This window comes from Amphiura filiformis, chromosome 9 (genome assembly GCF_039555335.1).
Source record: "Amphiura filiformis chromosome 9, Afil_fr2py, whole genome shotgun sequence".
NCBI classification, from domain to species: domain Eukaryota; kingdom Metazoa; phylum Echinodermata; class Ophiuroidea; order Amphilepidida; family Amphiuridae; genus Amphiura; species Amphiura filiformis.
In genome coordinates, this window is record NC_092636.1 from 9488474 (window position 1) to 9509480 (window position 21007).

General features: G+C 36.1%; 1 protein-coding gene across 1 annotated transcript; it reads right to left on the reverse strand.

Annotated features, from left to right (window-relative positions):
- Window positions 1-518: 518 nt before the first annotated feature.
- LOC140159957 (uncharacterized) lies at window positions 519-1136 on the reverse strand. The gene has a single exon (XM_072183225.1). It carries the CDS (start codon window positions 1134-1136, stop codon window positions 519-521), a length of 618 nt encoding a protein of 205 aa, XP_072039326.1.
- Between the last annotated feature and the right edge of the window lie 19871 nt (window positions 1137-21007).

Consider the following 21007-nt stretch of genomic DNA (forward strand, 5'->3'; position numbering starts at 1 on the left):
CAGGTCAAATGTAAAGTTGCTTCGATTGAGCTGTAACTCGTGGAAAATGATCCTTGACCTTAGGGAGTATGAAACTGCAGAGGTCATCCGAGGTCAAGGGTCAGGTAAAATTTCAAGTGGCTCTAATTGGGCTATAACTTGGGGAAAATGATCCCTAACACTTGGGGAATATGAAACCGTAAAGGTCATCCAAGGTCAACGTTCGCGTCAAATTTTAAGTTGCTCCAATCAGGCTGTAACTTGGGGGAAAATGATCCTCGACACTTTGGGAGTATAAAACTGTAAAGGTCACCCGAGGTCGAAGGTCAGGTCAAATGTAACATTGCTCCGATTGGACTGTAACTTGGGTAAAATGATTCCTGACACTTTTTTAAAATAAAATGCAAGGTGAACAATAGCCCAATAGGAATGACCATGTCAAGCACTTATATAGGCAACAGGGCACTATATTAGTAATCCGTATGGGCTAACCAATGGTTCACATCCGCTTAGGAGAGTGACAAGAACCCTCTGCTAAATCATAATCCCAAAAGATGTTGATGTACACAGCTCTTGAAGGATTGAGCCCCATAACCAGTGATCTCTCCAACTACACAGTCCGGGATTCCATTCCAAACATGTACTGCAACATGGACACAAGTTCTGCCTGTTGACAAGGTTCTTGAGACTGGCTCAGTCAGTGCATGACTTGGCATTGAGAGACTGGTGCGAGTGGCTCGTCTGATCACGTAAGGCTTGGGCAACAGTGCTTTCAAGTCTGGCGGGCACAGGCTGGTGTACATCTTGTAGAGCACAGATGCAGCAGCCACCTGTCGTCTGTGATGTAAAGAGGGGAAGTTAAGATCCATTCTTGCCTGCATCTCGTCTACACCAATAATCCTCAATGCTTTGCTCTGTATGGAGTCAAGGAGCTTCAGGGTGGTGGTTGAAGCACTCATCCAGCATGGTGAGGCATACTCCATAACACTACGAACCTGGGCCTTGTAAACTGTAGCTCTCCCTTTAACATCAAGCTTGTTTGCTACCCTCCTTAGTGCTCCAAGCTTCTGTCCAGCTCTGGCAGCAGTGTTGCAAATGTACTTAGCCCAGGTGAGTTTCTTATCAATAGTAACACCCAGTATTTCCAGCTCATCCATCTCTGCCAGTTTGGTGTTTCCAAAGTAAAGGTCTAGTCTAGTTGGATTTCTCTTTCTTGAGATAGTCAGGGCTTTACACTTGGAGGGCTCGAAAGTGACTTTCCACTTGTCAGCCCAGATCCTCATTCTCTCCAGGTCCCGGTTGAGGCTCGCTGATGCAGCCGGGTTGCAGCCATGCTGTCATCACTTGATCTGATCTCGCAGATAGGGTGGAGTCATCTGCATACAGATACAGGGTGTTCTCGCATTCATCTCCCAGATCATCAATAAAGACAGTGAATAGCAGCGGGCCCAGGATTGAGCCTTGTGGTACAGAGGCATTGATGGACGTACTGTTTGAGGATTGGCCGGATAGAACCACTTTGATGGACCGGTTGGATAGGTAGCTCTCAATCCAGGTCAGAAGCTTACCAGAAACTCCTTTGCCTTTCAGCTTGGAGCAAAGTCCTTTGTGCCATACCTTGTCAAATGCTCCTTTGATGTCCAGGGCAATTACATCATGCAGTTATTGTTGCCTACATGTATGCACACAACACAGGGGCACTTACAATAGGCAATTGACCCCTACTGGTAGCGATGTGTTGTAGATATAGGAGATGAACTAGTTAGCGTCATATATCAAAAAGTATAAAAGCTATGATTTTAGTACTTGCTTTATGTTTCAATTACTTATGATTTTCAAAATATCTGAATTTTCAACCCGGTACAAGCTTTAATAACGACAGACCATACATTTGTATGAGAAAGAAATCCTACCATCTATATCCAAACTCCCGTGCTATTTCAATGCACATTTTGCTTCACCGGGCTGACCTGGCTTGGTCGCATTTGGAAGAGGGGTGTCACGAAACCGTAAGAGGTACAAATTTAGTACTTTCTGTCAATCAAGTATGGTGTATTCTCTACATGTCAATCTTTAAATCATTAGCATAGTCCTTATAATAACGGGGACCGCCTTGATGAGTAAATGACAGCAAACCATTTAAAATACCCCAAAACTCGGTCAGTGGAGCTCCGCCCGTACATGTCAATAGCGTCAATATCGATTGGATTAGTCGACCGTAGCGGACAATTCGATCGCTCATTGGATTAATATTATCACGTGGTAATAAATTTGCATTGGACAATCGATTACTATAATGGTTTAGTACTGCATATCTCGGTTTAATCTTCATTAAGCGGGTTTATGGCTGGAAAGGTCACGGTGAATTTGCCGTGGACATAACTGCACTATGAGACGCACTTCATGACCTCTGTCTAGAGCGTTGGACCATTGCTGAGAGAGGATGGTTAAGATGTCAGCTGTGCTGTGATGGGGTCTAAAGCCAAACTGCCTGTCTGAAATGAGATGGTGCTGCAACAGGTACTTCTGAAGCTGCTTCTGTACCACTGCCTCCATAACCTTGCTGATGTTGCTAAGAAGAGAGATGGGGCGATACATGGATGGATTGGACTTTGAGTCCCTCTTATGGACCGGGATGACTAAAGCACACTTCCACTGGCTGGGAAACACTCCATTTGTGAAGCACAGCTCAAATAGGCGGCTGGGAGGTCTTGCTATTTCAGCACTGCACACTTTCAGGATTCTATTGGGGATCTCATCAGGTCCATTAGCTTTATCAGGTTCTAATTTTCGCAAGAGCTTCCTGATGTCCTTGGCCTTGAAAACTATGGAGTCCTTAGAATTTGGCGGTATCCCATTTACTTCTGGAGTAGGTTCTTCTGCATTCTCAAGTTGGCATTTCTTAGCAAAAGTCTGTCCTAGTATTTCAGCCTTCTCCTTTGCGGTGGTGTAGACCTGGTTTTGATATTTTATTACAGGTAGGCCCCATATGTCTGCCCTAGCTTTTCTTCCAGACAGAGTGTTAACCGTTCCACCACTTTTTGCTGCTCAGGCTTCCCTCAGCCTGTTGTTGTATTTCCTTCTGGCTTGTTTCTTAACCTGATTGTATTCCCTTCTGGCTTCTGCAATCTTATCCTTGTTTTCCTTAGTGTTGTTTTTCTTTAACTTCTTGAACAGGCAACGCTTCCTATTTGCAGCCCTCATCAAACCAAACTTTGTCGCCAGTTTTTTGGTGACAAACTTACTCGGAATGTATATATCCATTGCATCGCTTGTGATGTCAGTAACGTTACTGCAAGCTTGTTCAGGGTCGTCGGGTTGGAAGACTTGAGTCCAGTTTGCAGAAGAACGAAAACCTCTCATGCCCCAGTAGTCAGCTTTGTCATAGCGCCAAACCTTCAGTTTGTACGGTTTATCTCTGTAGATGGGCACCTTCAACTTAAGGCAGGATTGTGGTCTGATGTGCCTAGTCTTGCAAAAGTTGTAGCGGTTGAATACAGGTCGGTCAGAACCAGATCTAGGATTTGGTCCTCCCCGGTTGGCCCAGTAACAATTTGTTTCAGCAACAAGAGAGTTGGACATCTCCAATGTGCGTCGGCCAGCTGCATCTGTCTTGCGACTACCAAGCCATTATATGTGGTGGACGTTGAAGTCTCCAAGTAAGACCATAGATTGGGCTCAGAACTCAGAAAGTTTAGACAAGTTGTTGGTATCCAAGTAGCTGATGATATCACTGTTGCTATCTGGTGGTCTGTACACTGCAACAACCAGTAACTTCCGAGATCTAAGAGCCACTGAAAACCACATCAGTTCCAGGTCTGTAGGGTCCAGGTCCTTGTCATGGAAAATTGCGATACCTTCCATGCAGTAAACAGCAATCCCTTCTCCTCCTGTTGTATTGGGTCTATCCCTGCGGCAGCATATTGAGTAGCCAGGGATGGTAATGCAGTCAGCTCCATCCTTTACTGAGGACTCCAAGAATGTTTCCACAACCACGACAATAGCAGGCTTAAATTGGAAAGCTCACCTAAGTTTGATCTGAGGCCTCTGATGTTCACCTCCAGTATACTCATATCCGTTTCACGTAGTCGATGGGCGTGCGTTGGTAGTTTCCGTTTAAATCTGTTCTTTCGAGGCTTGTTTGTCTTTTTCATCACAAGATGTTTACAGGGTTGGGGATTGCTGTCCCCGTCACCCCAGAATCGCACCTAAGCAGTGCGGCAAGGATGTACGCAAAGCATGGCCTGAACTGAAAGCATGCTGGGACTCATAACAGTTCGGGTATCCAGGTGAGGTTGATACCGCTCGGTCTAGGATTGGGTGATCAGTGCATAAAGTACATCCCCACTACCCACTTGGGGAGTACGGAACTGTAAAGGTCATCCAAGGTCAAAGGTCGGGTCAAATTTGAAGTTGCTCCAACCGGGCTATAACTTGCGATACATAATTCTTGACACTTGGTGAGTCAAACAATTTTTAGGCCTTATTTACAGCATTAGCTATATAAACTGTATGCTCATCTGTCAGTACACAGTTCTTTAACCCCAATAGGCTTGTAATGACCTTTGAGTCTGTTGGGTAAAAAACTCATAGCTTATATTCTCCAACTTAAGATCAACTTTGAGCAATATTTATTGAATGGAGTTTATTGAACTTTGTCATAGGAGATGATATACTTTGGTTCATTTAGGGACCGTTCACAAACACTTGCAAGGGGGGCCTGATGCAAAAAGGGGGCCCTGAAAATTTTTGACCCTCCTAAGGGGGGCTGAAAAAAATGACCACAAAGTTACCTGGAAAAATTGAGTTTATATGCTTTTCTATGGGGTTGACCCATTATTTTCATGTCAAAAAGGGGGGGCCTGAAATTTTCGAGGTCTGTAAAGGGGGAGCCTCGAAAAATTTTCGCGATGACATTTTTTTGCATCAGCCCCCCCCCCTTACAAGTGTTTGTGAACGGTCCCTTAGTGCGCACTCACATAATTAGGCCATATAAAATTAATATTTTGGTTCTCGTCCAGAGGATTTTCATGAATTGATGAGGGAGGGAGGTTTTTTTTTTTTTTTTTTTCCCCAATGTAAAATCAGCATTGTCAGTAGTTTTCGGTCTTTTCCAACAGTGCTTGAGGAAACGATGAGGCACTTTTTTTTTTTTTTTTTCAAATGTGAGATTCTGAGAGATAAACCCCCTAGAGTACCACAAAAAGACTTGGAAGTGATCCTTGTTCTCTAATAAACTTATTTATATGTATGAAAAATTCATAAATCATTCCAAAGTCTAAAATAATTGAAAAATCTAAAAAAAAAAAAAAAAAACAGAAAAATACAAAAAATTAATAAAAAAATGGAAGAGAACCAAAACATTAATTTTATACGGCCTTATGTATAATAGTACATAAACTCCTAGGGGTGAATAACTTCTAATAAGTCATTCCTCTTTTGTCTGCAAATCCCGTTATGCTGTTTTAACTTAGGCCTATATGCACTTTCTGAAATGCAAACGATTTTCAAACTAGACTTGCCCTCGGGTATTCATCGATTTATGAAGAGAGGATGCTTCATTACATCTTCTCTGATTCATCCCATTACATCACATAGTTCATGGTCATCATCAGTTGGGATAAGTTAACCAATCCTTTCTACCTTTATATAATCATGATAATGATTACGCCTGGTTGACAGCATCTGGAAAACTTACTTTGCTACGTCGCTACCATAGGCGTAGATCCGCAAAATGTTTTGCCTGTTTATAATACGTACCCAGTGGCGTAGTAGGGGGGGCAAAAAAACTGGGAAGAAGAGCAAAAAATTGGGAAGAGGAAAAGGGGGGAAGGAGAGAAAAGAGGGAAGAAAAAGAGGAAAGAGAAAGGGGAAAGAAGAGAAAAAAGAGGGAAGAAAAAGGGAGAGGGAGAAGAGAAAAAAGGGAAAGAAAGAGGGAAGAGAAAGGGTAAAGAAGAAAAGAAAGGGAAGAAAAAAGGGAAGGGAGAAGAGAAAGGGGAAGGGAGAAGAGAAAAGGAAAGAAAGAGGAAGAAGATCTATACTACTTTCGTTGTGAAATTTGTACTCTGAAACACTGATTTTTTAGCTTCTAATATGCCAAAAACCATGAGCTTCAGGAGGCTCCGCCCCCTTGACCCCCACCGGCAAGCCACTCGCATATAAATACTATAACCCTTGATCAGAAATTGGGAAATTTTTAAATCTTGCCCCCCCCCCCGGAGGTCACGTCTGGTTACGCCCCTGTTCGTATACCGCATCACATAATTTTTAATGAGCCTGATAATAAATGGCAAACCTTACAAATCATTGTTTACCATCGTATTTTGTGGTGAACTTACCCAGGGTTTTGCGGAAAAATATAATTTATACACAAATTTATACACAAAATTACCGACCGACCCATGACTTTGGAAATTGGAGCTTTAAAGTGCAATACAAACTATTTAAAGGCCCATTCAGTGATCCGAACGATCGTAAAAATCAGCAAAATTCATATTTTGGTAATGGGGCTTCAACTTCGTCAATAGGGCCTACTGCTGTTTTCTTTGTTTTATACCAAATTTGTTATTTCAAATATACAAATGACAAATTGAATGAATTTATAAACAATTTTATTTTGTTTACATTTGCGCTGGGATCACTGAACGGGCCTTTAGTTAATAGGCCTAAGGCCTAAACCTACAGGAATGTAAAATGAAATATAGTGGAGAATTTAGAAATAAAAGAAGACTTACCAAAATCACTTAGTAGGCCTACATCAAGGTAGCATCAACACAAATACTGTCGAAGCACTCGGAGATAGCATTTTGGGGATACATCCAATTCGCTACTTGCACGGTTCCGCCATTATGCACTATGTGCGGGGAGAGCCTCGAACTGGCAGCATACATGAATGGGAATTGAACTAGTCATAACGTTCTGTGTAAGGTTACATAATTCTTCCTTTCATGTATGCTGCCAGTTCGAGGCTCTCCCCGCACATAGTGCATAATGGCGGAACCGTGCAAGTAGCGAATATGCACACCATGTGCACTCAATATGACTCGTGTCTAGCTAGATCAGAGATCCTTTAATAATATGGTCTGATGCAGGCTCTAGCAGGTGGTAACTGTGTTTCTAGAATTTAGATTACTTGGTTTTACACTCTGTTTGTATCAACTAATTTTTTAAACTTTAAATACATCTTTGAAGTAACTTTTTACCTCATGGCCAACTACCACGTACAGGAGGGTTAATTTAGGGAGAAAGATTAATTTTATTCTACGCCACTCATATTATTTTATTCCCCATCATTTAAAAACACTTGAAAGATTTCGTCACTAATGGGAGTTCCCCGATTTCATGATACGAACATGATAAATGTTGACGCAATTAACACACAATGCTGCATGCTAATGATTACGCAGTATCGATGAGGTCATCGGATTCACGATATATATATAAAGATATAATTAATCTACCAGTCCGTCTGCTTTAAAGGCGCAAAGATTTTTCGAATTAGGCCTATATCAAATATTTGAACTAAATCTGTCATAGGACGGTGTCTAAGTTATTGTCATTTGGTATTTTTGAAATGAAAATTTGGCAGCTAGCGGGCAGTAAACGAAGAAAACAGCGGTATTGACAAAGTTGAAGCCCCATTCAAATACATACTGTCTGTCAGTATATAAATTACAGATTCATGTAAATGCCTTATTTTGTCTTAAATAGCCTACACGGCTTTCGGCTGGACCACTAGAAGGCTATGTTAACACATCTATGACAATGACAAAGGTACCAAAATCTGAATTTTTATGATTGTCCGGATGAGCAAATCACTGATTGGCCTTTAACTATACCATTACTGCACGGGCGTAAAATGAATGAATAAAAATTTCTTATACAATACTTTAAGCAACTGACTGTTCAGCTCACTCGTTAAGGGGCTGTGCAATAATTATGAACTCCCCGTGGGGTAAAATTTCCGAACGGCCTGCAAAAAATCGCTTGCCACCCCCCTCACGGCCCGCCAAAAATGCTTGGCCCCCCCCCCCTCGGCCCGCCCCCCTTTACACATGCCAAATTTTTGGGATCCCAATTTGCAAACCTTAAATGGTCTAGATATTATGTTAAGAGCGCAGCGAGCAGGGAAATTTATGTCCCCAACCCCCGCCCCCACCCCCATGTTACCATCCCCAGGGCTCATAATTATAATCACCGCTTTATTGAATCTAATAAATAAAAAATAATGGCCACTTTTAATTTCAAAATGCCAAAAAAATTATTAAAATATAGGCCTAGGCCTATAGGATATCCATGGAAATCAAAATATCAGGCATTGCATGAATCCCGACATGAACGATAAATTGAGTGAAGGGCCTGTGAAATAATTCCTAAATAAAATAGATCCATAGTTCAATAACATCGCGCTTTTGTGTGTGGTCTGTAAACATTGCACGAATGGTTAGGCACCATTGGGTTCGATATTTACTGTATGTCGCAATGTTTTGTTGTCTGTTGCTCAGTCAGAGACACGAATATGTCGAAATACATTAAAGGGATACTAGTATATACCCAAGGGGAACCTAGCAAACACAAAAATATTCTTAAAACTATAAACGTGTCATAAACGCGTTTACGTTTTATTTAAAACGTTTTAATAACATTCTGGTTATATGCAGATCATGAAAACGTTTTTAAAACGTTTTATATAAAAAAGCACTACAACATTTTTAAATTTAAATCTGGTCAAAATATTATTGTAAAATATTTTTGGACAAACATTTTTGCAAAATATTTTGTCAACACTTAAATAACATTATGTTAGAATGTTTTGCATCAGGTTTTTAAAAATATTTTTAAATGTCATTAAAGCGTTTTCTACACCCTTTGTACATGTATAACCCAACATTTAAACGTTTTATGTGTAACGTTTTGCATTTGCTGGGATTTTGCAATCATTGCCAGCAAGTTGTGTTTCGACTTTATTCAATCATCTTTATTAAAAAAATATGTAAAACGTTTTGCATTGCAATCATTTTGCCAGCAAGTTGAGTTTCAACTATATCCAATCACCTTTTTTCAAACAATTCAAACATACAAAGTCAAAGGAATAAAGAAATTAAAAAACATACAAGACAACTGGAGCCTTTATGTACCAGGCATGGCGGGAACGAAATACAAAGAAGTAGAAGAAGAATGCTGAATGTTTGGTGACCAAATCTGGGAACAAATGAAAAAAGATATTGAAACGAAATTTCCCCCAGAAGCTGGATAAGACATTATAATCATCAAAAAATAATTATGAAACGTCTACTAGTTGCAGAAGCTGAGAGATGATGGTGGATGTGGAACTTTTTGAATGACCCTCGTATTATTACTATCTGCTGAAGACGAATCATTTTATTACTATAACTATCTGCTGAAGACAATAATTACATTATTATCACTATGTAGGCATACTGAAGACAGTAATTGTGTAATTATTGCTATCTACTATAAAGAGAGTAGTTATAAAATGTATTTTTGTTATCTGATGACAATTACATGTATTATGATGCAATGTGTTATTGCTATCTACTGCAGACAGTTATTATTGTTTAATGTATTATTACTATCTGCTGAAGACGACTTATTTTATACTACTGAAGACAATAATTACAAAATTTATTATTAATATCAACTGAAGCAATTTTGTAATTTGTTATTGGCAACTACTGAAGACAACAATTTTATATTGCTATATTCTGAAGGCAGTAATTATAAACTTTATAGATAATAATATAAATGTCTTCAGTAGATAGTAATAATAAATTAAATAAGTACTGTCTTCAATAGATAGCAATAATAAATACATGTAGCGTAATTATTGTCTTCAGTAGATGGCAATATAAAATTGCACAATTACTACAGGGTGTCGCAAGTATCCGGCTCACAAGGATGGTACGCAACGCAATTGGGGTTGAAACCTATTTTCGTCAAGGAGGCAACCAGGTAGAGGGCAGAGCAGCACAGTAAACTCACTTCAGAAGAACCAAAGACAAAGCAAACATCCCTTTTCATGGCTACCTTTATCCCAAAAAGAGAAATGATTTACGTTGTTAATAAAAACAAAGCACGAAACAACAATGTAAAAAACATAATAAAACAAAAAGGCATAAATAACCAAGAAAAAATAAGTAATTGAATATATGAATACAAAACCCACCCAAGTCCATACGTTGGCCAAATTGAGTTAAGCATGGGAAATTGTTGCTATACATAGGCCTGTCATATGTATGAAAGAACAACTCAAATTCATCATCTGTGTCTATTGAGCATGTGAGAAATAGCATGTATGAAAGACCCACCCAATTCCGTGATTTGAGTCTTGTAACACATTGATTGAAATCCAGTATGTTTAAAAGTCCACTTGTAACACATTCATTGCTGGAGAGTGACTTTTGAAAAAAAAATGGGTTTAATAACGGAACGTGTGTGGTTTATATTACATGGCAGAATGCTTATCAACATTATACATACCTGTGTGCTTTATTTTGTATTATCTTACTAGTGATAATCTCATTCCAACGTTGTTGTCTTTGTATATGATTAAAAAACCCACCCAAGTCCAAAATTTAAAATGAACCCTACAAAGTCCCTGAAATGCTAATCGGAATACTTTATACAGTTTAATCCACTCATTTGCACGTAAAACTTGCCATATTGACCAGGTAAATCTAACTTAAGGAATTAAAATGATACACAGGTTTTTCTCTCAAAATCACTTCCCATGGACTTAGGTGGGTTTTGTATTCATGTATTCAATTGCAAGTAGGCCTATAGCAAAAGAAGTCCCATCCTAGAGACATTTTGCCCACAAATTAATTAATTTTATATAACTGTCTTCAGTAGATAGTAATAATAAATTGCATAATTAATGGTTTTAGCAGATAGCAATAACCAATTACACAATTGCTGTCTTCCGTAGATAGTAAGAATATATTTTATAATTACAGCATTCAGCAGATTAAAAGTTACGTACGTTCTTCGGTAGATACCCAGGGTAGATAGCAAAACCAAATTACATAATTAAAGTCTTCAGTAGATAGTAATAATTAATTTTATAATTACTGTACATAGCAATTACAAATTGCATAATTAATGTCTTCAGTATAGATAGCAATAACCAATTATTACATAATTGCTGCCTTCAGTAGATAGTATAAACATTTTAAATAAATAATGTCTTCAGTGGATAGTAATAAATAATTACATAGTTACTGTCCTCAGTTGATGGCAATATAAAGTAGCATAATGTTATATAACTGTCTTCAGTAGATAGTAATAATAAATTGCATAATTAATGTTTTTAGCAGATAGCAATAACCAATTACACAATTGCTGTCTTCCGTAGATAGTAAGAATATATTTTATAATTACAGCATTCACAGCAGATAGTAATAAAAGTTACGTACGTTCTTCGGTAGATACCCGGGGTAGATAGCAAAAGCAAATTACATAATTAATGTCTTCAGTAGATAGTAATAATTAATTTTATAATTACTGTACATAGCAATTACAAATTGCATAATTAATGTCTTCAGTATAGATAGCAATAACCAATTATTACATAATTGCTGCCTTCAGTAGATAGAATAAACATTTTAAATAAATAATGTCTTCAGTGGATAGTAATAAATAATTACATAGTTACTGTCCTCAGTTGATGGCAATATAAAGTAGCATAATGTTATATAACTGTCTTCAGTAGATAGTAATAATAAATTGCATAATTAATGTTTTTAGCAGATAGCAATAACCAATTACACACTTGCTGTCTTCCGTAGATAGTAAGAATATATTTTATAATTACAGCATTCAGCAGATAGTAATAAAAGTTACGTACGTTCTTCGGTAGATACCCGGGGTAGATAGCAAAAGCAAATTACATAATTAATGTCTTCAGTAGATAGTAATAATTAATTTTATAATTACTGTACATAGCAATTACAAATTGCATAATTAATGTCTTCAGTATAGATAGCAATAACCAATTATTACATAATTGCTGCCTTCAGTAGATAGTATAAACATTTTAAATAAATAATGTCTTCAGTGGATAGTAATAAATAATTACATACTGTCCTCAGTTGATGGCAATATAAAGTAGCATAATTACTCAGGTTCTTCGGTAGATATGAAAAAACAAACCATTACGGTCTCAGTAGATAGTAAAAATATATTTATATTGTAAACAAATTACATTATTGCTGGCTTCCGTAGATAACAATAATTGTGTTTTAGTAGATAGCAAAACAAGTTACATCATTACCGTCTTCAGTAGATAGTAATAATTAATTTTCTAATAACTGTCTTCAGCAGATAGTAAATAATACATTACATAATTAATGTCTTCAGTAATAACAAAAGCATAATTACTGTCTTCAGTAGATAGTAATAATATATTTTATGATCTATCTACTGTCAATTACCACAGTTGCTCTACCTTTGTCCGCAGGTAATATCTTTGGTGACTTCATCAAGTGTGATGTCACCTGATCAGGTTAGTCTCTAGCCGTTTTCAAGAAAACATCAGAGCTAACAAAATCGGCTGATGACGAGGAAGTTCCTCGAAAGCGCTCCCGGTAAAGAGAAATAAACAAGTAGTGTTGAAGTTTAATTTAATAACTTTCATTTTATTTTATTTTATTTACCACTACGTATTAATCTGCAATTCTAAATATAAATACATTTTTACTATCTACTATATCTACTATTACAATAATATAATTTGTTTATCAGCAGTCTTCCAAAGAAGAACCCGAGTACTTATGCTACTTCATATTGCCATCAACTGAGGACAGTAACTATGTAATTATTTTTTGTATACTATCCACTGAAGATATTACGTATTATATATTATTACTATTACTGAAGACAGTAACTATGAAATTAATTATTACTATTTACTGAAGATATTAATTACGTAATTTTTTTCTATCTACCGAAGACGTGGGTAATTATGCAATTTTTTTATTCCTATCTACTGAAGACAGTAATTATTCAATTTGTTATTACTATCTGATTAAGACAGTAATTGTATAATAACTGTCTTTAGTAGATATGATAAATTAAACAATTAATGTCTTCAGTAGATAACAAAAATATAATTGATGTCTTCCGTAGAGATAGTAATAGGCTAATACTTTTTATAAATATAATGCATGTCTTCAACAGATAGTAATAATAAATTGAATAATTACTGTCTTCAGTAGAAAGTAATAATTAATTTAATAATTACAGTCTACAGTATATAGTAGTAATAAATTACATAATTACTATTTTCAGAAGATAGCAATAACAAATTACACAATTACTTTATTTATTATTGCTATCTACTGAAGACAGTAATTATATAATTTATTATTGCTATCTACTTAACACAGAAATTATATAATTTGTTATTGCTATCTACTGAAGAATGTAATTATATAATTTATAATTGCTATCTACTGAAGACAACAATTATATAATTTATTACTGCTATCTGCTGAAGACAGTAATTATATAATTTATACGGCTATCTACTGAAGACAGTAATTATATAATTTATTATTGCTATCTACTGAAGATATTTAAATAATTTATTACTTCTATCTACTGAAGACAGTAATTAAATTAATTATTGCTATGTATTGAAGACAATAATTATATAATTTCTTACTGGTATCTACGGAAGACAGTTATTATATAATCTACTGAAGATTTATTAATGCTATCTGCTGAAGGCAGTAATTATATAATTCATTACGGCTATCTACTGAAGAATGTAATTATATAAGTTAATAGTTGCTATCTACTGAAGACAGTAATTATATAATTTAGTACGGCTATCTACTGAAGACAGTAATAATTATATAATTTATTATTGCTATCTATTGAAGACAGTAGTTATATAATTTCTTACTGGTATAATTTCTTATTGCTATCTACTGAAGACAGTTATTATATAATTTATTACTGCTATCTTCTGAAGACAGTAATTACATAATTTATTATTGCTATCTACTGAAGACAGTAATTATATACCGTAATTTATTATTGCTATCTACTGAAGACAATATAATTAATTACTGTTATATCCTTCATTAATATATTCTCGTTCATTAATTGGTTAAACGACTGTCATGTGACCAAAAATAGTTTTGCTATTTTGTAAAGCAGTGGAAAGGCCGATTGATGAGGGAATTAGGTACTATTCAAAGTACTATTTCCCGGGAAATAGTTTTACTATCTCCCTCTGAGCGCGTATGACCTCATAGCCGCGTCGCAGTTCCTAGTGGTCGGTGCAACTCGCCACATACGCGGGATATCGCTACCGGTTTAATGTGTAGCAAGTCATGTTGTCTTGTGAAGCACACAAGCAGCTACAACTAGTAGGCCTACAATCAGCACAGAAGTGCAGCTAAAATACGGCGGTTTCATGGCATAGGCTAATCTAAGTTACATCAGGATCAATATCTTATATTATATACCTCATATATAAATTCCTGTCATCTGATTGGTTGAAAGTGCAGTCATTAAATTAACTATGCCCGCAAAATGAACTATGGACCGGTCCATGGAAATGAACTATGGACCGGTCACGTGCGTCACGATCAAACTGCGCGTTTTTCCCAGCGTAAACTGATATTACGCACGCGTTAATGTTTTCACGCGTTATAATTACGCAGAAATCGCAGATTGTAATCTGTGTGCCGTTCGCATTGAAACTATTAATTTCTCTTCCCAAAATCGATGGTTTTAACCAAACAGATGACAAGAATCTTAAGATTTGGTATATAAAACAAATATTGACTGCTTTTTATTCGGGGCATGGTTAAAATTATAGGCCCGCGGTGATCTCAAAACCATGACTATGCCCTCGGCTACGCCTCGGGGCATAGTCATGGTTTTGAGATCACCTTGGGCCTATAATTTTAACCATGCCCCTCATAGCAGTCAATATTTGTATAATATTGACGGCGAAATAACAGAGAACATGCATAGAGGTTTACAACATTACAACGGTAAGCTTTATAGCCACTCAACTGGGTGCGTGCTTTGTGCATGTAGGCCTATGTGCATGCATTCAATCAAAAACAAAGCAAGGCCAGCCTAGCCTTGACTCGGGCCTAGCTTAGATTTATGCATAGGCCTATGTATGATAAAGCCGGCCTTTCTAATATTTTAACCAATTAATGAACAAAGAATATATTAATGAAGGATATAAAACAAATATGTACTGCTCTAAATTCGGGATCTGGTGGAATCTATAGGTCCCCTCGGTGAACTGGAAACCGTGAGCCTACTATTTCCCTCGACCTGGCGGTCTCGGGAAATAGTAGGCTCACGGTCTCCAGTTCACCTCGGGGACCAATAGATTCCACCAGATCCCTCATGAGCAGTAAATATTTGTATACTATCTACTGAAGACAGTAATTATATAAGTTATTGTTGCTATCTACTGAAGACAGTAATTATATTATTTGTTACTGCTATCTACTGAAGACAGTAATTATATAATTTATTATTGCTATCTATTGAAGACAGTAATTATATAATTTCTTACTGCTATCTACTGAAGACAGTTATTATATAATTTATTACTATCTTCTGAAGACAGTAATTATATAATTTATTATTGTTATCTACTGAAGACAGTAATTATATCCAATGAAATAGTTATCATAGGCCTTATACAAGAGTGCTCAATACTAATTATAAAATAATTAAATAAGTTTAATTAACACATCATGGCCACTACTCCGAGTTTCATGCTACAAGCATGTAGCAATCATCAGGTGGAATGATATGACAATGATCACATAGTCTTATTTTTTCTTAGCACGGTTGGCTGGTTTGTATCCATGACGACATTTAGATACTAGCTCAGATCTTTTATTAAGGGCACTTAAGGGAAGGGGTATGTACGTTTGGACAGTATTTATTGTGTTGCATTTGTGTTACATATCGAATTGCATTCTGAATACGAAGAATGTCCTTCTGATATCAAATAATTTTGATTTTTTGAAATTCGCAATGTAATACATATTTTATGGCAAATCATTAAAATTGATATTTTGATATTTAACAGTACTTGAAGTAAACTTTATAAATCTGATGATTTATACTTAAAGTGTATGTAGGTGGGATGAAAAGCCGACGATCAATTGAAAATTTTGACCTTTCGTATTGAAGATATGGATTTTTCCCCAAAACACCAAAAAAGAATATCAATCAATCAATCAATTTTATTTCATCCATTCATTATACAACAATATAATTATGATACAATGAGATACAATAATGATGTATTTTATATACAATAATATAATGGAAAAAGCAACTATTTTTATGAAAAACGTCAATGAGATGGATGAGGACACTGCTAAACGCAGAGCGTGAGGTGCAGTGCCCTCGGCCTAAAGTTACAACATACAACATTTAACCAAAAAATAAAATACGCTCGGTACAATTTTCACTCAAAATCGTGCACTGAGTGCCTATGGACGAGATAGTGAAAGCAAGCAGTTATGGCCACAAGGCTGTCCATGCACTGGGCACACAATTTGGAGTGAAATGATACATAATTGGAAAATATAAAACTGATGGTAACTAAATAATGTACCAAAAAATTAGGGTGCCGACATAAAGCTGACCTGATAGCAAGAAATGAGAGACCGTTTTAAAGTAGTAATGAAACATGAATGTAATTACGATTCACTTGGCAAATATTTTCCAAGGAGATGTTTTTTCATGTGTTGTTTAAAAACAGCTACCGAAGGTGCGCTTTTCAGGATTGGTGGTAAATTATTCCAAAGTAATGCACCTTGGATTCTGATGGTGTTATATGCAAGGCACGTGTTGGTTTGCTCAATATGGATATCACCTGCATGACGAGTGTTGTAGTTATGCACATCACTGTTGATAGTAAAATAATTTTGATCAAGTAGGTCGTTGGGAAGGAGACAATGATAAAATTGATACATAAAAATTACAATTTGAAGAATGTACAAATCATGAATTTTAATGTTTTAAGTGTTGAAAAAGTGGGTCAGAATGTGCTAACCAGAGTGAGTTAGTGCAGGTTCTGACAAGCTTCTTTTGCAACAGGAGAACAGAGTCACGGTGTGAATTATTATTATCAGCCCAGATAATTGCACAATAGTTTAAGTAAGGATAAACCAACGAGTTGTATAAGGTTGGCAAGGACTCAATTGGAAGAAATTGCTTAACTTTTCTGATGATGCCATTATATTTAGAGATGATATTACAGACGTGAGTGGTGTGGGACTTCCAACTTAAATTATCATCAATTAGGATCCCTAAGAATTTTGTAGTATTAACTTGACCTAATTGTTTATTATCAATCTTAACTTTAATGTCAATGTTGGGATTCCGACTATATTTACTTTTAAATATCATGTAATTAGTTTTATTTACATTTAATGACAGCTTGTTTAATTTAAACCAGTTAGAAATTATTTCAAGATCTTTATTTAGCAGGGTTTCAAGGGTATTAGGATCTTTATTGGTACAAATTATATTAGTATCATCTGCGAATAAAATAAATTTAAGCTTAGAGGAGCAGTTGGGCAAATCATTTATGTAAAGGAGGAAAAGTAAGGGACCGAGGATCGAACCCTGTGGAACTCCACAATGGATGGTATTAGTGGAGGAATGTTTCCCATTGAAGACAACAAATTGTTGTCTATCCTTTAAATAGTCTTTGATCCACAAATTGGAAGTTCCTCTAATGCCACAGTGGTAAAGTTTTTGAAGGAGAATGGAATGGTCAAGGGTGTCAAAAGCCTTGCTTAAATCAAGGAAGATACCTACTGTGCATAGTTTATTGTCAATTGCAGTGGTTATGGTGTCATACAGGTTATTAATAGCCATGTAAGTGGAATGATTTTTGCGAAAGCCAAATTGGTTCGGACTGAGAATTTTGTGATCAGTAATGAAGTCAAGGATCCGGTTATAAATGATCTTCTCGAGCAGTTTTGAGATAGATGGTAAAATAGAAATGGGACGATAATTGGTGAATTTATGTTTGTCACCAGATTTAAAACCGGATTCACTTTGGCCGTTTTCAATTTTGATGGAACAATACCTGATGATAAGGAGCTATTAAAAATATGTATGATGACATCAAGAATTTCAGAGATAATCTGCTTAAGAATGTTTGAGCTGACGCCATCAACACCGCAACTGGTGCTCGCCTTAAGGGAACGTGTGATGTCGAGAACTTCCTGGGTAGAACAAGGTGAAAGAAAAAGGGAGTTTAATGGTGAATTAGAAGTTTTAATTTGATCCAAAATGGATATATCAGGAGGCGGAATTTTACTTGCAAGAGATGGACCTATATTAGTAAAGAAATCATTAAAGTTTGCAGCAATTTTATCGGGATCTTTAATTACATTACCATCATCATCAGTAAAATAACTTGCATGTTTGGCGGTTTTATTCCTACCTAGAATATTATTGAGAGTTTGCCATGTCTTTTTCATGTTATTCTTATGAAGATTAAGCTGAAAACTAAAGTGATTTTTCTTGGATGCGCGCAGGAGGGAATTTAGTATATTGCGAAATTTTGTGTATTTAAGTTTATTTTCAGGATTAGGTTTAGCCAAGTATTGTTTATATAATTTATCTTTAGTGAAAATTGACTTAATTAGGCCAGGTGTTACCCAAGGTTTCTTAGGGGTCTGGCGCTTACTAACTTTAGATGTTTTTATCGGACAATGGGTATTCAGTAACTTTTTTAGTTTAGTATCAAAAACATTATAAGCTATTTCAGGGTTAGATTCGCTATGAACCTCATTCCAATTAGTTAAAGATATACCATTCTTAAGACCCTTGATATTATCAGGCTTCAATTGGCGCTTCTCAAATATTTGAGTGAAAGGATTCACATGGCTGCTGGGGTTTATATTTGATGTAATGGTAAAAATTGCAAAATAGTCAGCGATATCAACAACCAGGACCCCAGAATTGATCTTAACAGACATATCGTTGGTCAAAATATTGTCAAGAAGGGTTGCGCTATTTTCAGTAACCCGTGTAGGTCTATCAATGCAAGGAAAGAAATTATTAGAATAGATAAGATTGACAAATTCAGATACTTTATTGTCAGAACCATGTTTAAGTAGATCAAGATTGTAATCACCTGCTACGTAACATATCTTGCGCTCTTTATTGATAATATCAAGGACTCTAGCAACATCAGAAAAGAAGCTATCCAAATTAACTGTGTCTGGGCGATAAACGACCCCAATGATTGAATTAGGAGTTCGCGGGCTATTGATTTCAATGAAGACTGAATCGCAATTATCACACTTGATGGTAAGATCATCTCTAATCGTGAACTCAATGTTGTTATCAATAAAAAGAGAGGCTCCACCCCCTCTTTGACCAGTTCTATGACAATTAACAGAAGTGTAACCTTCCAAATCAATGAGATCTGCATCACAGTTAGATCTAAACCAGGTTTCAGTGAAGGCATAGATATTGAAATGATGATCAAATGTCGATAGATAATCAATTATATCATTGGCATGTTTGTTGAGACTACGGATGTTCATGTGAAACAGCGATAACTTACATAGATTTGGGTTATGAACCCGATTAAGAGATAAGCTGTTATAATAGTTACAGTTACATTGCATTATGTGATCAATATTACAATCATCATCAGTTTCATTGGAGTGGGTATTGAGGGTACTATCAAAACGGAATGGGTCAAATTTTAAAGAGGATACAAAATCAGACATAGTGCAAACAATTAGGGACACTTAATTAACAGTAAAAAAAGACAAAAATGAGGAATGAGGTTTTACTTAAATTACAACTTAAATGCAAATCAATAAGATTTGGATGGTACAAAATCCGGAGAGGTTAGATAGAGCTCTCCAAAAATCACACACAATAATTAAAAATATAAATAAATGGGAGTATAGAGTAAAGCGAAAATAATAGTACTGAAAATCTCAGAAACAATGAGAACATGAAAATTGGGTGAAACAAATTGCGCAATGCCAAAATGCAAAACCAAAATGACAAAGTAAGCCAAAAATGATATGACCAACCAAAGGTCAAGCATGGAATAGAAAAAATACAGTAAATAAGTTACATCGAACCAGTCGGACAAGGTCAGATGAGTGCTGAATGAGGTAAATCATGAGCACATAAACGAGTGATCGACAAACGGACCAGTCTGATGGGTCAATGAACCAGAAATATAATAAATTAACCAAGTATAACAAAATAAAGGTAATCATGCATATCAAAATGAACAAACTATTAATGATGTAAACCAGATACAGAAAAGCAACATAATAAATATGATAGAGTAAAATATACAGTATGTACCTCAAAAGCACATAAAATATGGTAAGGGAGTGGGAGAATGCAACATTGAACACCAGTGGTTAAAAACGAATGCTGAAGACTCCGGCGAGGAGCAGCTGTTAAGTGAGCATATAGTAACAAGTTAACCAGTTTGGTGAACAATGTACAAATGTAGCAAAAAAGTGATTCCACAGAGTGACAACGCTATGGTCATCTGTGCTTTTATTTAACTTAGAAACATGGGAAACAAAAACAACTTGGTAACATGGTGAAAATGCAGATAATAAAATACTGCTTAAACCCTGATGTTGTTTGGCAATAGCATGAAAATCATACAGTAAATAAATTTTGCACAGAAATAAACAAACACATTAGACTTAGAGCAGTTTCATGTAGCAAAAAAGCATGGCATAGAAAAATGACAGTAAACAAGTTACATCGAACCAGTTGGACAAGGTCAGATGAGTGCTAAATGAGGTGAATCATGAGCACATAAACGAGTGATCGACAAACGGACCAGTCTGATGGGTCGATGAACTTAGATGAAACCAAATAAGTAAAGCATATAAAAATAAAAGCAAGCAACAAGCAAAATTAAGAACAATATAGTACAGTCAACTCTTATAGTCAACTAGATACATTATCAAAAAAAAATGAATTGAGTAACCATGGGATG

Coding starts and splice junctions, on each gene's coding strand:
- LOC140159957 (XM_072183225.1), bottom strand. CDS start 1,136: ATGGATGAGCTGGAAATACTGGGTGTTACTATTGATAAGAAACTCACC.